Source organism: Labrus bergylta, chromosome 13 (assembly GCF_963930695.1).
Source record: "Labrus bergylta chromosome 13, fLabBer1.1, whole genome shotgun sequence".
Classification (NCBI taxonomy): domain Eukaryota; kingdom Metazoa; phylum Chordata; class Actinopteri; order Labriformes; family Labridae; genus Labrus; species Labrus bergylta.
In genome coordinates, this window is record NC_089207.1 from 2,261,246 (window position 1) to 2,286,227 (window position 24,982).

The 24,982-nt window shown below is 39.8% G+C and overlaps 1 protein-coding gene across 1 annotated transcript in view; it reads right to left on the reverse strand.

Annotated features, from left to right (window-relative positions):
- Positions 1-3,487: 3,487 nt before the first annotated feature.
- Positions 3,488-24,982, reverse strand: part of col4a1 (collagen, type IV, alpha 1) — a 45,447-nt gene continuing 23,952 nt past the window's right edge. The window contains exons 3-52 of the mRNA XM_020656115.3: positions 23,567-23,656; positions 23,380-23,424; positions 23,145-23,189; positions 22,845-22,907; positions 22,698-22,751; positions 22,487-22,513; positions 21,364-21,438; positions 21,183-21,245; positions 20,966-21,001; positions 20,805-20,843; positions 20,478-20,567; positions 20,310-20,345; positions 20,158-20,217; positions 19,707-19,742; positions 19,569-19,613; positions 19,429-19,461; positions 18,512-18,572; positions 18,348-18,383; positions 18,111-18,257; positions 17,941-18,021; positions 17,744-17,827; positions 16,890-16,960; positions 16,578-16,769; positions 16,188-16,356; positions 15,926-16,018; positions 15,576-15,680; positions 15,341-15,438; positions 14,991-15,141; positions 14,764-14,877; positions 14,452-14,619; positions 14,009-14,098; positions 13,753-13,905; positions 13,542-13,640; positions 13,270-13,359; positions 12,939-13,078; positions 11,751-11,877; positions 11,543-11,623; positions 10,971-11,069; positions 9,859-9,909; positions 9,586-9,771; positions 9,312-9,445; positions 9,121-9,193; positions 7,752-7,823; positions 7,454-7,582; positions 7,268-7,366; positions 6,970-7,182; positions 6,702-6,879; positions 5,568-5,682; positions 5,142-5,314; positions 3,488-4,460 (exon numbers count right to left, since the gene is read on the reverse strand). Coding sequence (XP_020511771.2) covers positions 4,379-4,460; positions 5,142-5,314; positions 5,568-5,682; positions 6,702-6,879; positions 6,970-7,182; positions 7,268-7,366; positions 7,454-7,582; positions 7,752-7,823; positions 9,121-9,193; positions 9,312-9,445; positions 9,586-9,771; positions 9,859-9,909; positions 10,971-11,069; positions 11,543-11,623; positions 11,751-11,877; positions 12,939-13,078; positions 13,270-13,359; positions 13,542-13,640; positions 13,753-13,905; positions 14,009-14,098; positions 14,452-14,619; positions 14,764-14,877; positions 14,991-15,141; positions 15,341-15,438; positions 15,576-15,680; positions 15,926-16,018; positions 16,188-16,356; positions 16,578-16,769; positions 16,890-16,960; positions 17,744-17,827; positions 17,941-18,021; positions 18,111-18,257; positions 18,348-18,383; positions 18,512-18,572; positions 19,429-19,461; positions 19,569-19,613; positions 19,707-19,742; positions 20,158-20,217; positions 20,310-20,345; positions 20,478-20,567; positions 20,805-20,843; positions 20,966-21,001; positions 21,183-21,245; positions 21,364-21,438; positions 22,487-22,513; positions 22,698-22,751; positions 22,845-22,907; positions 23,145-23,189; positions 23,380-23,424; positions 23,567-23,656 — 4,791 coding nt within the window. The 3' untranslated portion in view covers positions 3,488-4,378. The remainder of the gene's footprint in view (positions 4,461-5,141; positions 5,315-5,567; positions 5,683-6,701; positions 6,880-6,969; positions 7,183-7,267; positions 7,367-7,453; positions 7,583-7,751; positions 7,824-9,120; positions 9,194-9,311; positions 9,446-9,585; positions 9,772-9,858; positions 9,910-10,970; positions 11,070-11,542; positions 11,624-11,750; positions 11,878-12,938; positions 13,079-13,269; positions 13,360-13,541; positions 13,641-13,752; positions 13,906-14,008; positions 14,099-14,451; positions 14,620-14,763; positions 14,878-14,990; positions 15,142-15,340; positions 15,439-15,575; positions 15,681-15,925; positions 16,019-16,187; positions 16,357-16,577; positions 16,770-16,889; positions 16,961-17,743; positions 17,828-17,940; positions 18,022-18,110; positions 18,258-18,347; positions 18,384-18,511; positions 18,573-19,428; positions 19,462-19,568; positions 19,614-19,706; positions 19,743-20,157; positions 20,218-20,309; positions 20,346-20,477; positions 20,568-20,804; positions 20,844-20,965; positions 21,002-21,182; positions 21,246-21,363; positions 21,439-22,486; positions 22,514-22,697; positions 22,752-22,844; positions 22,908-23,144; positions 23,190-23,379; positions 23,425-23,566; positions 23,657-24,982) is intronic.

Genomic DNA, 24,982 nt, shown 5'->3' on the forward strand with positions numbered 1-24,982 from the left:
CTAGAATTTAGTTAGTGTTATAATTCACTTAAATCTCGTCTGAAAGGATGTAAAAGCAGCAGTATATCACTACATGCCAAACTGAAGGACACAAAAGACAGACAGTAGTACAACAATAGGCTATATTGCTGAATTTAGGATGGTGATAGGAACAAACGTAAGTTGTGGTACAAAACAATTTGTTTGATTAAAAAAGAATAAAAGTTTCATATGAGCATGTGTACCCAGCATGTCCAATATAAAATAATAAATGGAATAGATCTGCCTTTATTGTGCTGCATAACCAGAACCATTTTCTTACAATCTGTAATCTGTAACAATTTGTCTTCTATGAGCTTCTTATGCCAGGTCATATCAAAATGAAGACAAGGGAGAGCAACAGAAGAATAAGAAAATGTCATAGGGCAGCAGTAATGGTGCAAGCAGCAAAAAAGTAAACATTTCTTTGCAAATCAATGTCACACAGATATACAAAACCATCTAAATATGAAGTTGGAGTTTGGCATGAGGTCCCCCACAAGTTTATTCATGAGTTTTGTAACAATCAAGACAATCATACATTACACCAAGAAACATGAAATTTAGGTTAGCATGATATGCTGACATGCAGAGGTACTCCTGGACTAGTTTGAACTTCTGTTGCTTGCTGAAGTGCACCTTGGCAGAGTGAGCGTAAATGTCACTCACTGTAAACCAAACCTACCTTCTGGTACAAATAAAGTTACCTTACCGTACCATGCCGTACCGTACTGTACCGTACTGTACCGTATCATAACTTCTTACCTTTCCTTACCCATGATGTGAACATGCACCTTCCCATCTACTAGTCCATACTCCCTCTCTAGGCTGTTCTGATTGGGGAAACTTAAAAGCAATGTCCTATTTTCACAAGATTTGTATTTACCAACAACTAACTGGTTGAGACTGGGGCTCAAACCCTAAACCTTCCAGTTAAGAGACAACCGACTCTACCAATTAAGCCACAGCATGTATAGCCGGTCCATGTACAGGGATCCATTTGGTAACATGCGCTTAATTGCTAAAAGTTGCATTAAAACAGAAATATTCCCTGGTTAATTCTCTTCACCAATTCCCAGTCCCACTCTACATGTTTTTGTATTTTTATTGAATTGGACGAAGAAAACAATCACTCCATTTCATTAGTTTCTCCACAAATACAGCATGTTACTGGTGGTATTACCTGATTTAACTAAACAGACAGACAGACAGACAGGGGTAACCAAGAGTTGAAAGTGAGTATTCACCCTGTGTGTAAGAAAGGAAAACCTTTCACTTAATCTCCTACTGTATTTACTACTGGTTGTAGCTGTTAATCCCCAGACTGCCACAAAAAGCCCTGGCATGCATCTCCTCCTCTTTGAATGATGCGTGTGAGTGTTTGTGTCTTTTTCCCTGTGTGGCTTCTGTTACGTTTTTGTGCATGCTGTGTTGCAACCTAATCTGGAACGCTAACCTGATGTCAAGGGGGTATGCTGGAGGTCGTGGCCTCTGCGCTTAATCCACTCGGAGGAAAGGTCGGGGGGTCACACTGACCTCCAGACGCATTCCCGTGTAGTATTGTAGGTAAACACATTCTGGGAAGGTACAGGAACTCAGACGCAGCCTACTCATAACTTTGACTTGTACTAATGAATCTTTAAATCCACAAAATAATCTTACCTTGAAATAAAAAGTGCCATTATATACTCTCTTGTGAGACTGCATGGTTGCTCCTGGATGGTCGGACTATTGCGCTAAAGTTTCTCCCAGTGTAATCCCGGCTTTTTCTAAAGGTGATTGAAAGTCTTAAATCAGGTCTCAACCTCGCCGTGTTAGCAAACAACCTATAGGATTAAAACATTTAAAGGGGTTAAAGTTTTACCTCCAAAGCCCCTGAGCAGGGCTGAGCGCTGACCCCGAACCACAAGCTGTTTCATGTTGTGAGTGCGTTTTTTAGTGAAAATCACAACCTTGTGCAAGTGTTTTCAATCAAATTCCAATCCCTTAAATTACCTTCTACTAATCTAATTAATGTGATTTTAACCTGCCTAAATTTAACTTGGGAATATCTATAAACTTTTTTTTTTTTTTAAAGGAAAAAAAACAGCCCCTAAACTGGTAAGTAGCTTCACTGCTAAGCAGAGAAACAATTTTAGTTTTCTGTTAAAGGTGCCTCTGTTCAAAAAACAGACATCTCAGCCGTACACCACAGTATCTTGACCGTGGTCATTAGACCGTTGCGCTCAGTCGTACCTGCCATTTGGCCATTTGGCCTTTTGGTGTTGTATGACAATTCAATGTGACTCCCACCTGAGTGACCTTACACTCACCAGTCAAAGGTCGAAGGCCTTGTTAGGCATGTTTATGAAGATAGCCAGGGGTCGAGGCCTCTGTTTGTCCGTCCACGACGAGAGAGGAAACAAGGGATAGGATTCCGGTAATAGATGAAAGACGAGAGTGGAGATGAAAGGAGGGGTTATCTGGTTCTCCGCGGAGCGTATCGATCTGTTTGTGTTTTCAGGGGGGGTGAACGGGTTTGTTGGCCAGAGTCCCGGCAGAAGTGCTGAGGTATCGGCTGCAGCGCCCTGTGGAAGTGTCAGTGCAGAGGTTGCACTTAAATTAGAGTTCAGGATAGACTTGAGGTCAGCTATTGCTTCCTCCTTTTGTGGAAAAAAACAGACGATGTAGTTTAACACAAAAAACACTAAAAGATTCAGATTCCACTGAATGGAGAGTTTTGAGATCATGAAGCCTGAAGAACTCACATACAAGATGCTGCAGTGCTGCCACCTTGTGGCAAAACATTTAAAATACAGAAGAAGAAAATAAAACATCTATCCTAAATTAATAGGAATATTCTATAAATCACTTTATTTCAGGAGTAACACAGAACTGGATCTGTAAAACATACAATCTAGATGAATTATGTTTGTTTAAAACATTTAGGCAAGATTACTTCCACTTTGGTCAAGTTTGTTTTGGTAGCAACACTTCTAATACTGTAAATATGGAGCATTTGATCATAACAAAGCACAGAGAGAACTTAGGTTAAGAGGGATATCACAAAGCTTTGTATCTTTCCTTAGCTCTTTGAGGGACACAGACACTTTGTTGAAGTCCTTCTCCTACAGAAGTTAACTTGAAACACTGTATTGTAAGACCTTTTAAAGCATCTCACCTTCCATAAACGCTAGCATAAATAAAGTTCTCCCGATCCGTCTGTTAAAGCTTAAAGTTTAAAAAACGATGCAATGACCCCTCACTCTTAATGAAATATGAAATTTGCATAAAAAAGTAATTCACACATGGGAACCGTCAAGTATATGAGCAAAATAGCACATAACATGTAAGTTTATATACATGTGCTTTTCTTTGAGTTCAGGCACATAATGTTATGCAACTAAATCCTTTAACACAGCTGTTATAAACAATGTGCTGACAGAGTAAAGGCATATGGGAGGTGATTTTTATGTCCTTTTTTTTGCAACAACATTTCTGCAGACATCAACAAACAAACATTGTTACAGTCCCCTCATATATGTACATTTACACACACTCGCACACAGACACACACATACTCATTAACCTGCTAATGCTATATCAGTGCTGTATTGCATGTTACTAAGGCGGTCACTGTCAGACGTGGGAAATCTCAGATACACTTAAATCCAACATATTCTCATAAATAAAAAAAGACTAAATACCACACAATAATAACCTGAGGAGAGTATGTAGATCTATGTTAGAGAGGAATGCATTATATTTACAACAGTGTGGTTATTTATTTATATATATATATGTATATATATATATGTTTGTGTGTGTTTTTTCTGCAACAAACTGGTGATTTAGCAAATGACATGCATCTTGGTGAGTGGTAAATCCCATCCTTAACATTAGTATGTATGAAGAAAGTTCAAAAGTATATCAGTTTACATTAACATGTGGCTATATCTTTGAATGCAGTGGATCTGGGGGATATAAGAAAAAGAAAAAAACAAACGGAATAAGGCAGATAAGTAACACTGAATAGCACCTGACCTACACAAACAACCCTTATAAAAATGAACACCAGTTTACCAGTTTAAGGGCTGTGTTTTCAGTGCAGTGGTAAACTGGGTGCCATTCCTTAGAGACATTCTGTGATCATGTTTTTAAAAGTGTTCTGCATGGAGCAAATGGCTGCTTGGTCTCTGTGCCTCGCGTTATTGTGTTCAAACTCTCGGCTGTTCTTTAAACCAGGTCTTTGTCCCTTTCCTCTCACACGTACAGGGAAATAGCACCATCTTTTGGAACCAGGAAGTAAAGACAGGTCAAGGCGGTCAGCGCATGTTGTGTTGCTCATGGGTTTCGGAAGAAGCACTCGGGGTGTCTGGGTTTATGTCCTCTTCATACACACTTGACAGCGGCTTATGTGTGTTCGAAGATCTCCCGCTTTTAGTGTTGTTGGGATAGGTTTCCTGGAAGAGGGAGGGAGAAGAAGGTCAAACATCCATGGATTATTAGCAAGCTGATATCAATATGAAGAGGTTTGTTAAATCTAAAAGACATTTGGTAAAAAAAATAATGCAGTTATGCATTTTCATCTTAAACATTTCAAGGTTGTTTCACACCTAGCATCTGAAAGAGGTGTGACAAGGTGAAGATAAAACCACTTTTTATAACGGTATCCGATAAAAAAATATATAGTACAAAGAAACTTTGTGTTGCTGCCTTTTCTTTTTACACTAGACAACCATAACTCTAATATATGAAAAAACTCTGATGTATGAAAAAAGTGTTGGGGTCAAGTGTGAGATCTACCATAACCAACAAGTAGTAACATTTTTTATAGCAATGAAATTAAAGGTTTCTCTCCAATTTTGCAGACAGTTTTGGTTGCTTTAGATAAGCTTCTTCTTCTTTGAGTTCTAATGCTGGTGTCAAGACACAAAAATGATCATAACGTCCCTATTCCAAGCTGGAACAAAACTGCTTCCATATCCCCTATTTTTTCCTTTAAAAAGAACACTGTAATGAAATAAAGGCTTAACATTTTTGCCTTGAGAATGCTTGCCACAACGAACTGGGATGTCATGAGTTCATGGGGCGTTAAGTGCCTTTTTGTGAAATATGGAATAAAATATCCATTTTTGTCTTACGTGAACATCTCACTGTCTTCAATAGTGGCGAGCCAAAAGCTGTAGGAGTTGGCATAGTAGTTGCAGGTTCCACGACCATGACACTCAATGAACGGAGCACTGCGGAACTCCTCCAGACAGGAACCAGGAGAGGCCAGAGCCTGACCCGAACCCTCAGCACCTGCACTGGTGTGCTACACAAACACACAAATAAAACAGCTAATTTACAACAAATGAAATAAGTTATTCTCAGATGATGTCTTAGGAGCTGCTTTTACATTGTGAATGAAAAAAAGTGTCAAATTAACAAAACAAGGTCTGCACCGTTCTGGAAAAAGCTTCCCATTTTTTACTTAATCAACACAAATTGGGCTTGGTTAACACAAAGTATGAGATTTTTTACAAGAACAAAGTATTTTCACTTAGATCTGATTCTGTTCGTCTTACCATGACAAAGGAGTATCCAATCCACAGAGAGTCCCAGCCTTGAGGGCATGATGGGATCATGATAGTCTGACTATGAACTGCGATCACCATGGCTGGAGCTTCACACACAGAACATCTGCGGACAAACGCATATAGAAAAGGAGGGAAGTATGTGAATGTCAAATAGGCAGCATACAATAAAAATATGGGAACATAAATGGTACAGACTTTCCCTGCCTCAGATAAATAATTATATTCTTTGCTCCATTGACTCAGGTTCCAGTGTCATTTATGTTCAGCTTGATCTCTGGCTAGGAGTCCGAATCAGAAATACTTTATTAATCCCAAGGGTGAAATTAATTCAACTGGCACAACTATCCACCACAAACTATCCCACTTTTAGAATGGTTCACCTCCCCATTAAACATGGGAGACGGCGGGTCATCACACTCTTCCATCAAAAGTGGCATCCCTCAAGGCTCAATTTGGGGGCCTCTTTCATTATCATTGTACATGCCCCCCTTTTCTCTTCCTTTTGCATCACTGCTATACAGATGACTTACAATTTTATCTACCAGTTTAATCCGGCATTACCAAAAACTGGATGAGGAGAGACTTCATTTATTTATTTATGACAAAAAAGACCTATGGTGTTTTCCCTTTTTAGTGCAACCAGCAATTTCAGTGATGCACTTGGGCCCTTGAAAATTTGCACCAGCTAAATAATTATGTTTCCAGGGAAGCATGAGAGTTCCAGGTAAACCATGACTGCCATGCCATCTGCAAACAATGTTTTAGGCTTCAATAAGATGTTAACCCATAATTATATTTTTCTTCTTTGCCTTTACCTCTCTAAATGTTTAATTCTAATATTAATTGATGTTTTTTACCCGTTGCTGGCTGCATTCATTTCTTCTTTATTCCTCTTTTATTACTGATCCTATTACTTTGAGTATAGTTGTTATAATTGCAAGTATTTTTGTATAGCATTATGTATAAATACTTTTTTTATTACTCCTTAAATTATGTCTACCTGTACTGAAGCACACATCACTTATGATCAATTTCTGTTGGTTAAAATTTGCTCATCTGGAAGCCCAAAAAATATAGTAACTTGACTAAAACAGAAGAGTGTGGATGCAAAAGTTGACGTACCTGCTGATGAAGGGTTTGATGCTTTCCCCGGTTATGGGAGCCATACTCATGGGCATGGGCTGAGGGGAGGTAAGCCAGTAGGAGTAGTCATTACGGGAGGCAAAGTTGCACACGTTGTTGATGTTACAGAAGAGGAATGGCATTGGGCTGAACTTCCTTAGACAGCTGCCTGCCGTACCTGAAACACACATTGAGAGGACATTTAATAAATAAAAATAACTGAATCCTTTTTATTATTCAATATTTTATCTCATATAGCGTTTCTTACCTAAGTCCTGTCCATGAGCACGCTCATTGCCTTGTATGTAGAGCAAGGAGTAGCCATCATATAAGAGCGAGGTTCCCTCAGGACAATATGGAACCTCCACTGATTGACTGTGACGGGTTACCAGGAAACCGTGTTCCATGGAGGAGGGGCCAGGGGGACCCACATGACCTGGAACACCATCAGGTCCTGGGGGGCCAGGGTGTCCTCTGGGTCCTGAAGACATGGGGCAATTAATAAGATATGCTACTGACATTAAAACAGCTCATACCAACATCTTTAATCTGAGTGAAAGACTCACCCTGTGGTCCTGGCAAACCAGACTCTCCTTTGGCTCCAGGATGACCGTTATACCCAGGAAGTCCATCATCACCTTTTGGGCCTGGGACTCCTGTCAAACCTGGAAGAAAATAATAACAATAACAAGAAAACATTAAATAACCACAAGGAATAAAACGATTAAAAAATAATTGAAGCAAAATGTCACCTTGCTGTCCTTTCTGCCCGGGGAACCCAGAAGGTCCTTGGGGTCCTGGTAAGCCTTGAATTCCTGGGAACCCAATATCCCCTTTGATGGAGATGTATGGTCCAGGGGGTCCAGGGGGGCCGTCATTGCCTGAAGTATACAGTTTCATTAGATATATTTTTCTCTTTTTCTTATAGCAGTGTATGGGTGTAAATTATAAGATTCCCACAGACGCAGCACACATCCATTTATATTCCATAAATATTCTGATGAGTTACATAGAAATTAATTTAAATATTAACACAATATGAATAGTTACCCTTTACTCCTGGGAATCCTCTGTCTCCATAATCCCCTTTGAATCCAATGTCACCAGCAGTACCTTTTGTACCTAGAAATTGCAATCAAAATAGTATATTTAAATGTTCAATTAGCTGTGTAAAAACACACATTTCCTCTAACATGTACATGTACCACACACGTGACTATTTCACCCAGACTTTTTTTTCATCTAGACCTTTTCCCACCAGCCCCCCGAGTAAAATTTCTGCATGATGTCGGGGGCAGCTGATGTATGAACGTAGCAGGAAATATTCAGGAAAATTCACTGCAAGTGAGTGGGAGGGGATGATGTTATATGAATCGAACAGTGAGCCACCAGTTCAATCAGCACACACTTAGTAAAGCTGCTTCATACTCTCTACTGCTCACCAGTATGTTCATCATCGCTCTTTAATGATGCAGAGGACACTGTATGTCAAAAAACATGTGCCACTGATATTACGTAACCTGAGTGTCTACTGACCCACAAAATGTGAAATAAACCCATCCAGTCCTTTGTTGGTGGTCTGCATAAGTCTTACAACACAGAGAAAAATGCTCTGTTTCAAATTTGCTCAACTTGTGATGTCACAGTGGGATTCTGGTAAAAAGAATCCCCTACCTGACTGGTGCCATCGGGCTTCATTGATACATAAAGCTGAGTATCATCTGCATAACAATGACACTGTTTGGAGTGTTTCCTCATAATATTTCCCAAAGGAAGCATATATAATGTAAAAAGAATTGGTCCAAGCACTGAACCTTGTGGCAGTCCATGGCTAACTTTGGTGTGCACAGAGGACTTATCATTAACATGTACAAACTGAGATCGGTCTGATAAATAGGATTCAAACCAACTTAAAACTTTGTAATTTAGCAATAAGTAAGGTCTTTTACCTGCTTTTTGTAAAGTGTCTCGAGATAACACTTGTTACGAGTTGACGCTATACAAATAAAAATTGTTTGATTGATTGATTGACCCTTCCCTAATATCTCCACCACTGGACTCAATCCCTCAGCCTAGAAGAAAATTTTGCACAGGTCCACGATTTTTATTCTTGCTAGCGAAGTAGTGATGTCTACCAGGGAAAACTCAGGGGCAGGGCTGACGGGAACGGAGCGTTCTGAGAGAGCTGGTTTATACAGGGTCACAAACCTCCTCTGGTGCTTGATTCATGTTATATTTTGACCAAAGCACGGCACAGATGTTTCATTTAGACCACAGGGGACTGTTGTCCCCTGTGGTCTAAAGGTGTAGAAGAGGTATAATATGTCTTCTTTAAGACTTAGCCGTCATGCTGTGAGGGAAAATAACAGTGTGCATGAAAACATCTTACTGGTAAGTGCACCAAACATTTTGTACTTACCTGGGAAGCCATGGACACCCTGCAATCCCTTGTCACCCTTTTGTCCATCGATACCTGGTAGCCCAGATTGTCCCTGTATCAAACAAAAACACAGATACAGAAACATTTACAGTTACCCAGGTAGCTCATATAAACAACTCTACATCATAAGGTAAAACATCTGAGTCATGGTGAGCATCTTGTTGACGTACAGAAAGTCCAGGAGCTCCCGGTTCACCCTTATGTCCCGTCTCTCCCTGGAAGCCAAGGTTACCCGGGTTTCCTTTCTCTCCTTTTAGGCCATCTCTGCCTGGCACACCAGAGGGCCCTGGTGCTCCTGTGGAACCTGTTTAAGGATTTAGACAAGAAGAACTTTTCATATGCCTTTTTAAAAACATTTTTATTAAGTGATTCTTCACTGTTAAAAACAAGGGGACAGGTATTCAAACACATTATTTATATCTGATATGTCAGGTGTATGTTTACCTGCTTCTCCTGGTTGTCCTGTTTCTCCCCTGTCTCCCTTTGGACCCTCTAGAGAGTTACCTGGGAAACCCCTCTCTCCTGTCTCACCCTGGGGTCCCAGTGAGCCTGCAAGTCCCTTGTCGCCTTTGATACCTGGGATGCCCGGATGACCTGGAGTTCCAGGGAAGCCAGGAATGCCTTTGTCACCTGCAGTGGCAAAGAAAAGGTCCACATGATGAAAGTCTTCTTGCCTCCAGTGATTAAAAGATTACATGATGATGGAGGGGCTCTAACCTTTGCTACCAAGAACACCAGGGGGCCCAGGGAAACCATGACCAGGTATACCTGCAGGAAATAAAAGATCAAAAGTACATTAGAGGCAGTTTAAAAAAAATATGTTTTGGGACTGGTATGAGATGAGATGAGATGAGATTCAACTTTATTGTCATTACACATATACAGGTATAGATAGGTATGGTATGGATAGTTCTTTAGTTTTAAAGGTTAATAACACCCTGTGTCTATAATTACTGTTTTTTTAAACTATATTTAAAGAGTTCATTTGTATTATTTGTACATAATTGTATTATTCATGTTCAAAAAACATCGTATCAGAACATAATAAGTACGAGTAATATAATTATGTTTCGTTGTGGTTGAGAGGGGCCAGATGAAGGTTAATGTAGTTGTTGTTGTAAAAGTCTTTGAAGCTATCATTTAGCAGAAGTGAATGGAATACAAATCTCTGTCAAACGTGTGTTGATATAATAAGGATTTTGAAAATAAATTTCAAATAAAGGTGTTCACAAGTTTATCATACTGTAAGCTGGAGATGAGATTTATTTTGTGAAGTTTTATTTTATAGATCTTTATTTTTTCTCAGGTTGAGATAATATACATTATTTGATTTAATGCTAATTTCATTTATATTTACAATTTGTACTTTACAAGAGTATCTGTTTGATACAATGCACTATGCCTTTAAGGTTACCCATGGTTACGGTTGGAGGAGTGATATTGCTTTAAGACAAGTAAGGTGTCTCTGTTGTTGTTGGTCAGTCTTGATATGTTATGCTCTGTTACGGACGGACATTAAACGTATGAGACGCACAGCAGAAGTTGTCCCCGTGCTTTTACTTACCCACACCTGAATATATATCTTTAATTAAGTATGTTTAGTGTTATAGTTAACGGCAAGACAACCAAGGATAATCAACATCATCCAAGAAGCGCCGTTACAATACAAAAGAAAACCTGATTACTTAATTTCTCCTAATTTGCAGAATTCACACAACATGTTGTCATTCTCCATCTTTTTAAATCAATAACTTCATGAGGAAAGACTCCCTGTTTTTGATGAAAAAATACTGTATCAACATTTTATGGTGGTTTCCCCTGACACTTACCTGGGTCTCCTCTCTCCCCTGAGGATCCAGGTATACCGTCAACTCCAGCTTCTCCCTTCTCTCCGGTAGGACCAGGAGGTCCCTGCAGACCTCCTTCACCTGTAGGTTAGATATTACACACTGTTATTTTAATGTTACACATTATGGCAGAGGTCTAGCTGTTACGTTACTCAGTGTTTTCTGGTTAGATGTTCAGCCAGTTGCTGTGCCTGGTTTGATAAAGGGACCATTCCCTGAGCTCATACTGAGCTTTGAGGTGAAACATGACAGCTGATCATAAAAGTTTATTCTAATTTAATAAAGAAACACTTCAAAATAATAATTTGAGATGTGACAAAAAGATCGAGCAGCTTCAGAATGATACTTAAATTAATTTACTCTGAGGCTAGTTTAAGAGTAAAGCAGTCTTTTAAGCTTTGAGAAGTGTCCTCAGGGCTCTCTGGTTAATTTAGTTTCCAGCTGCTTTTTTTGACAATAAATTCTTCTGTGCAGTGGTTTGTCATACCTCTAGAAATAAAATAACATTTTAATTGTTATTACTATGTGGCTGACTGAATAATCCTATAACTTACCAGGTTGACCGTCACGTCCAGGTTCTCCTGCAGACCCTGGTAGCCCAGGTGTACCCTTCTCCCCTGGTCTACCTGACTGACCTGTACCATACATAAACACAAACATAAAATACAATAACAGCTCATATTATACCAATTTACATTCTTAAGATTTTAGCTTTTTTTATACACATTAGGAAGAATGCAACAACATAGACTGCAATCTGACCTGAAAACCCGCTGCTTCCCTTCTCTCCTTTGGATCCTTGCAGTCCGGGCTTTCCAGACATTCCCTCCTGACCCCTCAGACCCTTCTCTCCAGGTGATCCTGGATCTCCAGACAGGCCTGGTTGACCCTGTTAGAGAACAGGAACAGGAAGAAATGTGAAGTAAAAACTAATAGGTACTGAGTATTATTAAGACTAAACAGATTATGTGGAAAATACAAAGATGCGATAAAAACAAACATTTCTATGACTACCTCCATTTATATTATAGATTATATCCGAGAAATTCTTAGTCCATCCTTATCGCGTTACAAAGTCATATTTGTTGTTGCACTGGAGTTAACTCTGAGTAACGAGTCTAAAAGGACAGACAGACACTAAGAGAAAGCCATAGTCTGTGGATCACACTTTCAACGCTGAGCTAGAATGAAAGAAGAAATGTTTTGGTATAGAGTTAAAAAGCCCTACGTTAAAAATCATTGGCATTTGTAACAATGCGTATTACTCAATCTAAAGTCCTATAACTGAATTTTGCACCAGGATTCCATAGGAGTATGTTATCCTGTGTGCTGATGATTTAACAGAGTTTAATGGCTTTTCAAGCATTGCAAGTACTCTCGCAGCTATTTATAGCGCCCATAAGTTGAGCAGTCAATGTTAAAGTCTTTATATGTGATTTTTCACACTTAAATGTAGAAATCAAGTATATCCTCTGAAAATAACTCTGTGAGTCATGACTGTCTACAATGGGTGTAACACCCGAGTCCCACTGTCTGTGATGTTTTCAGAGTTTTCAGAGTCCTATCTTCACTTTGTTTACATCGCCCGGACGGCCGGCTGACTCCTCCCCTCGTGTATAAAAGTTGTTTAATTGAGGGACTAGAGAAAAGAAGAATAACATACTGTACTCACTGCTTAACTGTGTTTCTAGATCACGCTCATTTCAGGTAAATTTACATGCAGTGTGAAGATACGAGCATAATAAAGATCACTAGCATTAGCATGCTAACACAACAATGCAGCGCGAGTTGTTTTGGTTTCATGCTGGTGCTCAAGGGCGACATCTGCTGGATCAAAAAAATCACATATAAAGACTTTAAAGAGCCTTGTTGATGTTTCTGTCCGTCTATAATCACAGATCTTTTGGTACAACTTATTACATAACAGAGGTTTGTAAATCAGTGGATTACCTTTTCTCCTGGAAATCCTGGGAGCCCAATACCTGGCTCACCAGCTGCTCCCGTGTCTCCCTTTTGTCCATCTGTGCCTCTGAATCCAGGATGTCCAGGTTTTCCACTGTCTCCTTTAGTACCCTTTGGACCATAAGGACCTACAGAAGCACATAATAAAATACAGATATTAGTATATAAGTATACACGTCTGTTAACACTGTTTCCTGAGATTTAATGGAAAATTTAGGCATATCCTTGCTTGAAATAGCCTCAATACAGCTTTTACAGATGTTTTTGATACTAAGATATAAGACATGTTTGTGGACTTCACTAAATGTGAATTTCTTACCCGGTATTCCCATCTCTCCTACACCACCTTTCTGTCCAGTTGGTCCCATACTACCGGTCTCTCCAGGAAAACCAGAGTCTCCTTTCTCACCTGTGACACATCAGAGATTGAAAAAATTATTCAAATTTGTATTTCCCACCCACTTTTATTGGTGTTACCTTAAATAATGGTACGATGAATGAAGTGGAGAAGGAAACAACATTTAACACATCAATAAAACATATGAAGTCTACATACTTCATGACTCTTTTACATATTTCATAGTTGCTCACCTGGTTGTCCAGGTGATCCAGGTTCTCCATCTTTGCCTGGCATTCCAGGGTCTCCACCAAGTCCGGGGTGGCCCTTCAGCCCTGTGAGTCCAGGATCACCTGACACCAAAATTTAGCAAAACATCACCTTAGGAGCTTTCTAAATGTATCGGTAAATATACAGAATTTAAATACTCTCAACAGCACCAAAGTCCAGTATATTGTTTTGTACCTCTGTTTCCAAGGTCTCCCTTTTCCCCTTTCATGTGTTCCATCTGAACCTTTGACATTTTCCCAGGAGGACCCGGAATACCTTGCTCTCCCCTTTCTCCCTTAGGTCCAGCCTCTCCATCGACCCCTCTTGGACCACTAATACCAGGGTCACCTGGGGGAAAGAGAAATTATTGACAATCTAAAAACCCTGAAAATGGTTCACAAGAGGTTAAAGAAGCTTTAACTCTATGAAAAGTTGTTTTATGGTTTCTCACCTCTTATACCAGGGGATCCAGGTGTACCAGCTGATCCTGGGAATCCTTGTACACCTGGAGTGCCGATGACTCCCATTTCACCTTTGGGACCTGCCAAACAAACAGATAGAATAATGATATTGCTTCAAAAGAATATAGTAAATAATTAGGTTACAACGCACTAGGAGCCAATCATCTTGCAAAAAACTGTGTGTGTGGAATCACTGAGGGAATTGACTTGTTGACACCTCAAAAGAGTCAACCCTGCTTTCCCCCTTTGTGACATTACTGGTAAGGAAAGAACACTAAACAACAAAATGGCTAAATTGCAATAGTAGAAACTCGCTGATGCAAAATTGTGAAGATGAAAAAACATCAACACAAGAAGAATACAAAAAAACCCACACACCAACATGAAGAAAGAAACTCCAAATCCTAGACAATTTTCTATCTGATTCCATCACCTTGGTTTCCAATCAGTCCGTCTCTGCCTGGAATGCCTGATGACCCTGGTAGTCCTTTAGATCCTGGCCCTCCAGGGAACCCTTGGGCCCCCTTCTCTCCCTGAGGCCCTGGCATGTCCAGACCAGGAGGACCTGGGTACCCCTTTTCTCCTTTCACACCCTCCTGACCTGTTCCAACATTCACATTCATATAATGAAGATTTCCACAACATTAGAGATTCAGGTGAGGAACATAATATCACTTCTGTAACTGCAATGTTTTTATACATTAGGAAAAGGGGGTCTATGTTTGGATGTTGAGTTTGCAGTTACCAAATGGTCCAGGCTCTCCAGATGGTCCTTGTGGTCCGGGAGCTCCAGGGGAGCCCTTTCCTGGAGCACCTGGTGAACCAACCAGTCCAGGTAGCCCCGGTGGTCCCGAGTCACCTAATTTAAAAGATGGAAGAAAAACAATGATGTACAAGGTAGAGAAGATCCGCCTAGGAAGGACTACTTTGAACCTCATTTCAAATTGGAGGTGTTGAAATGTTGTGCTGTACCTTTGATTCCCTGAGCACCTGGAGGTCCTGTCTGGCCTTCTTGCCCAGGAACACCAGGTAATCCAATGGTTCCCTTCTCACCCGGGTAGCCAGTAATTCCTGGTTGGCCTTGAAGTCCTTTTGGGCCTGGAAGACCTCGTCCTGGTTCACCCTGCAAAAAAAATACAAATAAGTGTGAATTTCCATCTAAACTCACAACAATTAGATATCCCAGTGTATCCTCTAAATTGAAAAGTTAATAATTGTTCAATGCTTAAAGCCCCATGTTGAGTCTTACTCACAGTGTGTGCAGGCATTTGTCTAAATATCCCCCATGTATATAAAAAGTAACTGAATACAAAAATACAAACTTTTTGTCCAGGGGAACCAGGTTGTCCAGTGAAGCCATCCTGTCCTGGTCTTCCTGCCTCTCCTGGTAATCCTCGAGCTCCTGGGGTTCCACTGATTCCTAGAAACATTGTTAAAAGTTTTGATCTGAATTCAGATCTTTTTTATTCATTTTCCTTTAGAAATATCCTTTTACCCATTTAATGTCTGTAAAGCTTCCATGTTGATGCCATGTGGGGTCAAAATGGAGAATCTTACCTTTGGCACCAGATGGGCCAGGAAATCCAATACCAGGGGCTCCATTGTCACCTTTTTGACCTGGGAAACCTGGCAGCCCTGGATCTCCAGTCTGGCCACTTTCACCTGAAGCCAATAACATGACGAAAAGGAAATGAGGGCAAGTAATCTTCACGTTAATATCATTTAATTGATGAAAAGGCAAGATTATGTTCACAGAGCAATCCTCGTTAAAATTAATTTGTTAATAATAATAATAATAATATATTGATTTTTTTATAGCGCTTTTCTAGGAACCCAAAGACGCTTTGACAAAAAATAAAACCATCGAGGTTGCCTGAAGAAAATCCAGACGCTTATATGTCACTCACCTTGAATTCCAGCTCTGCCAGTTTCTCCTTCAGGTCCTGGTTCTCCACGAGGTCCAGGGGTGCTACCCCCTTGGCCTGGCTCCCCTTTTATACCTGATGAATGCAAGATGTATTTTATCAATGAACTAAGTGTTTATCTGCTGAGTTTAGATTAGGCAATCAAGATTATGTATATTTTGACTTCTTTTTTTTACTTGTACTGCGTTATGAGTGCGAATGTGTTTGATGTCTGTGGATCTTCCTGCATAGATATCAGGCCTACCGGGTACTCCTGGAGCTCCAGGGAGGCCTGGTCTGCCGTGACTGCCCTTCTCCCCGGACTCTCCTGGTCGACCAAAGCCTGGCAGTCCAGGTGGACCCCTCTCTCCTGGATGCCCAGCTTGACCGGGGTCCCCAGGAAATCCATGCTCACCCTTGACACCCTCTTTGGCCTGAAAGCAGAATTAAAGAGAGGGATGTTCCACCAAGTAACAATATATTCAGAACATTTGAGCTCTTAAAGGGGCAGAACAACAAGCTGTGCAAAAATGCTGATATCTATGTTTAAATGGTAAAACTTTCTGTCAAAGCAAACCATTAACACTTCAATAATTTCACAATGAGTGATATCCTGATCATTTGCACACATCTTACAAAACACACACAAACTTACAGGTTCTCCTTTAAGGCCAGGAAAACCCGGGGGGCCATCCCTCCCTGGCTGTCCATCCAGTCCTGACCTTCCTGGTGAGCCAGAAAGACCAGGCAGACCTTTGTCCCCCTTCAGACCGGGAGCTACAAAAATGTCCCCCGGTGCACCGACAGCACCTGGAGCTCCCATCAACCCAGGAGTGCCATGAGAACCCTGCACACAGACAAAAGATCACTGAAGACTGAAATAACATAATAAATAAACGAAATAAATATTGTGTAAATATTCTGCTAGGATATGGGCCCGAAGCATCTTGGATATTATTCTACTTACAGGTCTTCCAGGTGTTCCAGGTGAACCGGATTGACCCTTCTCTCCCTTGCTGCCGAAATGCCCAGGAGGCCCTGGAAGGTAGAAAAAAAACCAGTATTTAATACTCACAAGAGGGGCAGCACAGCAGAGACGTGCGGTCAGGGGAGGCAGGTGAGGCAAAATGGAAAAGGAAGATTTTATATCTGAGCTTAAAGGTTTCTCAAAACTGGACTTTCAATCACAACGTGAAGTGATAAATAATGGAAGACTTTTTAAATTAAAAGAAGATAATGAGGACTTTTACAACAAAATCCAGAAGGATAGGCGAATGGACTTTGTTTACAAGTAAAGGTAAGACCATGAATACACCGCAGTATATGCTTACTTTTATTTTTATTGAATGAGTATGAATTGTGGAATTGCAATAGAAAAACATTTCTGAGGCGCTATAAATGTAACGTTCTTCCTTGGCCAAATATGCACCTTCCCTCTATGTGTGTGTAAATAATGCTGATATGAGATATGAAACACAACCAGTCGTCAATGTGCAAGCTGCCAATTGAATGGTGAGTTTAAGCTACTCTATAAATGGGTTGATATTTGTAAATCTGACTCTGAAAAAGTCAGTGCCTCACCAGCCACGAACCTCACCACACGTCACTGCAGCACAGGAACACAAGAAAAAATGGTGGAACAAGATACCATCTATTGAAGAGGTTACATATATCTTTTAGAGTGTGAGCTTCACATTATAGCAGAGTCTCAATCAAAAGGCAAACTATGAATTATATCCCCACGTTTTTTAAACTATGACATTGTAAATGAAGTGTCATCATTCATTCAAAGTCCATCCAATTCATCAATTGTTCACTTACCTTGATCTCCTTTAGGACCCTGGGGGCCAGGTAGTCCAGGTGGGCCGTTGCTTTCACATTGAACACAGGTATCTCCTCTGTCACCTGGAAGGAAAAGCATACATTTTTTTTATATGTTGTTGATATTATGAAGTAACTGAATAGATTAATTCAGTGATGACCTCGATTAGTCAGCAAAAAATTCAAGAGTTTCTTACCTTTCTGTCCCAGTTCCCCCTGTAGCCCTGGAGGTCCAGGGGGGCCAGGAGCTCCTTTCGGGATGTCACATGTATCGTCAGCTGTGTGTGAACAAATGGTTAATGGCCTTGAGCTTTTAATGAAAGTATACATTGTATACATATCTTTACTATTTAAAAAGAAGACGTACTCAGTTGTCCCGGGGGTCCAGCAGGTCCAGGGGCCCCAGGTTGACCTGGAGGTCCGGCAAGAGACTCTCCCTCTACGCCCCTGTCTCCCTTCTCTCCTGTACTTCCCTTCTGACCCGTCTCTCCTCGAGGCCCCTCGATGTGGCGGCCTGATGGGCAAAAACAAGACGGCCAGTCAGTGTGTTATTCCTTTGTTTTTAATTGCAGCCTGTGACGTGGTGAAATCTGTATTTTCTCACCTGGTGGACCGGCTTCTCCCTGAGGACCAGGAAAACCTGTGGATTAACAAGAAACAAAAAAAAAGAATAAGAAAGGAAACATGGATTAAAGATTGAACTAACTCAGGGCAGCTGTTCACACAGATGTTTGAACTTTTGTTTGCAAGTTTCAGCCTCATTTTTACCTTTTTCTCCTTGTAACCCCGGGAGACCACGAGAACCAGCAGGGCCGGGTGCACCACCCCCCTAAAATCATAATCATCGTTCATATAATTTATATGGTTCAATACACTGATCTACTTATACTCAGATAAAACACCTCCTGAACCCTTTAACTGTTATGTTTCTCATTACAATTACAGCAGCACCGGGGACAAATAATGTTATGAAGATTATTTTATCACTCCTTTTATGTCACCCTCACTGCTGTAGATTGTGTAATTATCTCTTTTATTAAAGTCTTCATATGAGATTTTTTGATCCAGCAGATGTCGCCCTTGAGCGCCAGCATGAAACCAAAACAACTCGCGCTGCATTGTTGTGTTAGCATGCTAATGCTAGCGATCTTTATTATGCTGGTATCTTCACACTGCATGTAAATTTACCTGAAATGAGCGTGATCTAGAAACACAGTTAAGCAGTGAGTACAGTATGTTATTCTTCTTTTCTCTAGTCCCTCAATTAAACAACTTTTATACACGAGGGGAGGAGTCAGCCGGCCGTCCTGGCGATGTAAACAAACTGAAGATAGGACTCTGAAAACTCTGAAAACATCACAGACAGTGGGACTCGGGTGTTACACCCACTGTAGACAGTCATGATTTGACTGAGTTATTTTTAGAGGAGATACTTGATTTATATTACATTTAAGTGTGTAAAATCACATATAAAGACATTAACTAAAGAGGGATAATTTATTGGAGTTTACTTAGACTATTAACTCAAACAAAATTCTGTAGGAAAATCAGCAGACTTCCCTTTAAACATGCTGCATTTTAACTGAATGAAAATGTGCTGGTAGGGTTTAGCTGATTAAAAACAGTGAGTGGATGAGAAATAAAAATGGAATGGAAGTTTGAGACAGTGGAGAGGGGTCACTTACATAACCTGGTGGTCCTCTTTCTCCTTTTTCACCCTGAAACAAAGAAGATAATTTCTTATGCTTAACCTCAGAGACAATGCTATTTAGGATAAGTGTTTAAAATGTATTCAGACTAAAGTAAAAAAAGGTGCATTATTTACCGGGGAACCAGAATAGCCAGGAGACCCAGAAAAGCCCTTTTCTCCCTGTTTGAATGAATTTTACAAACTCTAGTTATACACATATGATCACATTAGAGAAACAGTCGATCCAAAGGGAACAGAGGGCGTCATCATTACCTTTAGCCCATCTTCTCCATCCTTTCCAGGTTTACCCTACAATAACACAAGTCAGAATAACTTGATTGATTTATTCACACTTGGAATGATTGTAAAAAGACGAAGAACTGACTTTATAAAATAGAATAGAATAACTTTATTGATCCCAAACTGGGAAATTGTGGCCTTACAGCAGCAGGTTATCAGGGCAAATAAAACAATATATGAATAGATACAAAGTAAATAAGCACTTAAAATATAAAAAATAAGAATAAGAAGAGATTTATACATCAAGGATTTAATTTAACATTCTTACTGGTTAAAAAAATGAAAAATGAAATACAGCATTTATTCAGGCTTGTCAACTGAATGTAAAAATACTTGCTGGAAGTAAGAGAAAGAGTGTAAGAGTCACTTTAGCGGAGCTTCTTAGTTTATCAAACCATTTGGACCATCCCATATAGAGACTTACCGGTGGTCCAAGTGGCCCGATTTCACCTTTAATCCCAGTCTGACCTGGCTTACATTGACCCTGCAAATGATATTGGAGGTTTATTGAAACAAGAAGAACTTGACAATAAACATTTGCACAACAAACCTCCACATTGAGGATATAAAACTTACCTTTTCTCCTTTATCTCCTTGAGGTCCTTTTTCTCCCTTTAAAAAAAATAAAAAAATAAAAATAACATTTAGAGGAAGATCATGAAGATATTTTCTTAAACATAAATCCAGGTTTTTGATGATACATGACATGATGGATATGTTACTGTATAAGGACTGGGTGAATACCTGTAGTCCAGGCATGTATTCTGTGGGGCCTCCTCCGAATTCCTGTGGGCGTCCAGGTGGGCCAGGGGGTCCTCGAAACCCTCTGTCGCCCTGCAGCGAGAGGGCAGAATTCACAGCGATTAAAATAAAAAAGTAAAACCATTAGTAAGTAAATCATTGAGTGACAACCAAGTATGTCCAATTTTCTTGATTTTGAACTCTTTATTTGAAATGCAAGTATTTCTAACCCAAAAAACACAAGGTCCAACAAATATGACCTTATTTTGGTTTTAGTTCTGTAAAGTACTCCCACTGTTGTGTTGTGCAGATATAAACAAAGACTCTCACCTTGTCTCCCTTTTCACTCACAAAGGCTAACTTGTCACCCTGCAGGAATGGCAGAAAGAAACTCAGTGTCATCGTAGAAGGACAAACAAGTTAAAAGATGTCTGACATTTGTAAAGTCAGAGTTAAACAACTGTAGATCTTGTAAGTGTTTTTAGTCAAACCTTCTCTCCAGGAGGGCCGGGGGGGCCAGCATCACCCTGTAAAACAGAGATATTAAAACAGTCAAAACAAACTGAAAACAGGAAGTGATTTATTCTCGTTCCAGAACAAATTAGAGTATTATTTTATGATCGTGTGTTTATCAATATTCCTGGGTTGATTAAGTTCATCAGTGGGTCTAAGAAGACAAACACTCCTTCACTATAGACTAAAACTCACTTTGGGTCCTTGATAGCCACGAGTTCCCGGTGGTCCAGTTGGTCCAGGAAGTCCATTTGATCCCTGAGAGAGTAGGATTTTTTTTATTTTTTTTTAAGTTTGTGCTTTTATTAAACATAAATAAAAAAAACCTGTTTTCATGTTCACAACCCAACACAAACACATAAAAAAAACAACATACAGGTAATCCAGGTGTGCCAGGGAAGCCTCTGTCTCCTTTGAGAGGAACAATCCCGATCACTCCACCAGGGTCACCCTGTGGGAGTAAATTTAAAAAAATGGTTTGGTAATTGGTACAACACGTGTCATCATTCTGTTAGTCACGGTATAATCATGATATATATATAAAAGTGGATGTAGCCTTTAAGTCTAAAAGGGAAGCCAATGCTCTAGTGCCTTAAATCTGCTTTCTTCCTCATGACCAGCAGAGGGCGTACCACTCTTTACATTAAGAAGACAGTTTTAACATATACACTTAAAGACAAACGAGAATTATTTGACGATATCTGGGACCTATATATTAATTTTCTTCGGGATAAAGATATTTTTTTACACATTTGGAGCTAGGCTGGTAAAGAGTTGGTAATGTCTGTAATTGTGATCGTTTTTGCAGAAACTGTTCTAGAGCAGAATATTTGTGATTAACAAATCATCTATGGCAATAAACTCCCTTTGGTTATTTCTATTTAATATGGACAGTAATAATTTTGCAACATTTTGTAATTAAAGTTTTTATTTTTTTATTTTGTATTAGTATATTTTACCTCTTCACCCCTTATTTTATAAATGTGTATGTATGTGCATCTGTATATCATTTTTTTTTTTCCTTAGAATTTATTTAATTGTAATTGTGTGTCTTGGAAAAATGTTTAAAACTCAATAAAAATATTGTTAAAAAAAAAGAAGAAGACAGTTTTAAACCAGATGATAAAGTGAGCCCCCTCTGTGCTTGTATGTAACATCAGAAAACACTTTTCATTAGAGTCTTTGGTCTTAATGGCTAATTTCAAGTCTAGTTCAAAGCAGCATAAAGTCCTTTTTGTAAATATAGGTCCAGTTAAGTAAAATAGACGAGAATGAAGGGCTAGCTTGAAACTGAAAAGTCACGACCACAACAACCTCAAAACTGTCTTGTTTTGTGTTCAGTAGTATTAAAAAAGACTTAAGGAGCATCTGTTTATCTTCAGGTAGATGAACACTTTATAATAACCATCATCTATAAAGGGTAAATAAGGGTAAATAGATACTGGTAATGTTTGACATCAGTTAAGATGTTAGATAAGGCTTAATAAATGTCTATAGACCTTCAGTCCAGGAACTCCAGGGATGCCCTAAAAAGAGAAGACAACATATTTAACATATTTAAACTTTAACAGCAGGTTTATAAGATGCTCAAATCTGACCATACAGATTCAAATAAAAGGAAAGGCCTATCAGTTTAAAATTCAAATCATGATGGTTTTCTTTATTTGTCTTAAACAGGACAGTGATGTCATGTTCTTCATGGGTTCTTACAGGAGGTCCTTGAATCCCAGAATAACCTGGAATACCATCTCTTCCTCTGTCTCCCTGAAACAAACACACGACACAGTTAGAAAAACCCAAACAGAAAAAATAACAAGGAGCAGGCCCAAATCCAAAGACAACAAAGTTCAAGCTTACTTTAGTCCCATTGCATCCTGGGATTCCTGGTAGACCTGGTGGGCCATCGTTTCCATTGATACCCTGAGAGTGGAAGTGGCACAAAAATGTTATTTGACACCTTGAAAGTCCTCCCAGAACCCGACCCACAACAATGATCCAAACTTCAAACGCATAAATCTTTATCTCTTATCTACAAGGTTAAACCAGGGTAATTGATATGCAGTGTTTCCCCAAGGTTTACAGCTTTTTTAATGCCCCTCGGGGAAACACTGGATATGTGGTGAACCTATAAGCAACATGAGGATTCAAGGAACTTACTGGCAGTCCTGGGTTTCCTGGAAAACCTGGCAGACCTGGAGGACCCTGCAAGATCAAAACCACATCATAACACTGTCTCATAACACAAACAACACCTTAGTGCAAGGTTTTTGTTTTTTTTATTCAACCAGGAAAAATTCGCTTTTACAAGAGCAACAGAAGTCTGTTTTATGTCATGTCATTAATATCATGCTGTATCAAAGTGTTAAGGATATCAAGGTGGTTATATCCTTACCCGCACTCCTTTTATCCCCGTGGCCCCAGGTTCACCCAGGTCCCCCTAAAAGAAATACATGACAATAGACAAGAGTCTTCATAAGTCTCTATAAGTTACACCTTTAGAAAGGGCTAAAAACAAAAAGGTAAACTGAACATTATTTAAGGTTTCATTGTTATATCAGTGTGTGTGACAGTTTGCTTACCTTGAAGCCCATCCCACCAGGAGGCCCCTCAGGTCCCTGCATCCCTGGGAATCCCATATTTCCTTGAAGACCAGGAAACCCACGCTCACCCTGTGAACCACAAAGCGTCAGGATGACGAGGAAATACATCTTTAAATTGGAGACTCTAAATTGCCCGTAGGTGTGAATGTGAGTGTGTGTGGTTTTCAGTCTCTATATGTCAGCTCTGTGATTGAGTAAGGTCTTTTACCTGCTTTTTGTAAAGTGTCTCAAGATAACACTTGTTATGAATTGATGCTATACAAATAAAGATTGATTGATTGATATATTCCTATCATGTTATTGACCCAATTGGCCACCAGATGGCAGCACTGCTCGGTACAGGGGGAGTCCTGCTCAAGTTCTCTTCATGCTGAGCTGCCAAAGAGTGAGTGACGTGTTAAACTAAGCAACACACTAAATGAAACCATATTGAACATTGTTGGACTGAGTTCCTGTCCCTGACCACAAAACACCTGACTCCCATCAGCCGGGACAAACACTGCATCTTGAACCATGGGAATTTTTCACTGGGTTACCGCGGCAACTCCTGTAGTTGGACATCAGGTAAATGATATCATTGGAAAAAAAAAAGCTCACAGGAGATTTTTTTTTTCAGAAGGCTGTTTGGAGTTTTTCAGCTTCTTTCAATAAGACCAGAGGTGTTTATTTGAGTCCACAGTGGACTTGGCCGGGCTCCACTGAACACAGTCAGTGCATGTGTTGTTGTCGAGTGGGCTCAGTATTTGGCTACTGGTGCTGTATGAGCCATAAAAAGGACAGACTGTTTCACTTAAGAGGAGAGATAACACCCTGCAGTCGTCTGATATCACCGAGCCAATAATACACATGTACACTGAAACAGCAGGACTGGAAGTGAAAAATAAATCCACAGCTAACAGCAGCTTCCAGCTTTCAAAATAAAACAAAGTCGCCTTCCTTTAACCCTTTATTATTGGATCAGATTTCTTGTGTGTTACAGGTTCAATCAGACCAGTGATTATTTACCTTTGTTTTTCATAATAAAGCTCCTGTAAGAAGTTTTTCCCTGGCTTTGAATTAGACTAAATATTTTCAATGATGACCTAGAAAATGAATTGTGACCATCAGCAACAAGATTGTCGTTTTTCTGTTTAGTTATTTTTTTATGCCTGCAGTAAGGTGTCTGACGAGGCAACAAAAGAAGCATAAAAACAGCATTTTATGGGGCGCTGGTGGCGCAGTGGTTAGTGTGCACGCCCCCCATGTGTGGCGGTTTTGGTCCTCCAAGTGGGCAGCCCAGGTTGAAATCCCACCTGTGACTCCATTACCTACTCTCTCGCCCTGATTTCCAACTCTGTCCACTGTCCTGTCTCTACATTAAAGGCCCAAAAAAAGCCCAAAAATAAATCTTTAAAA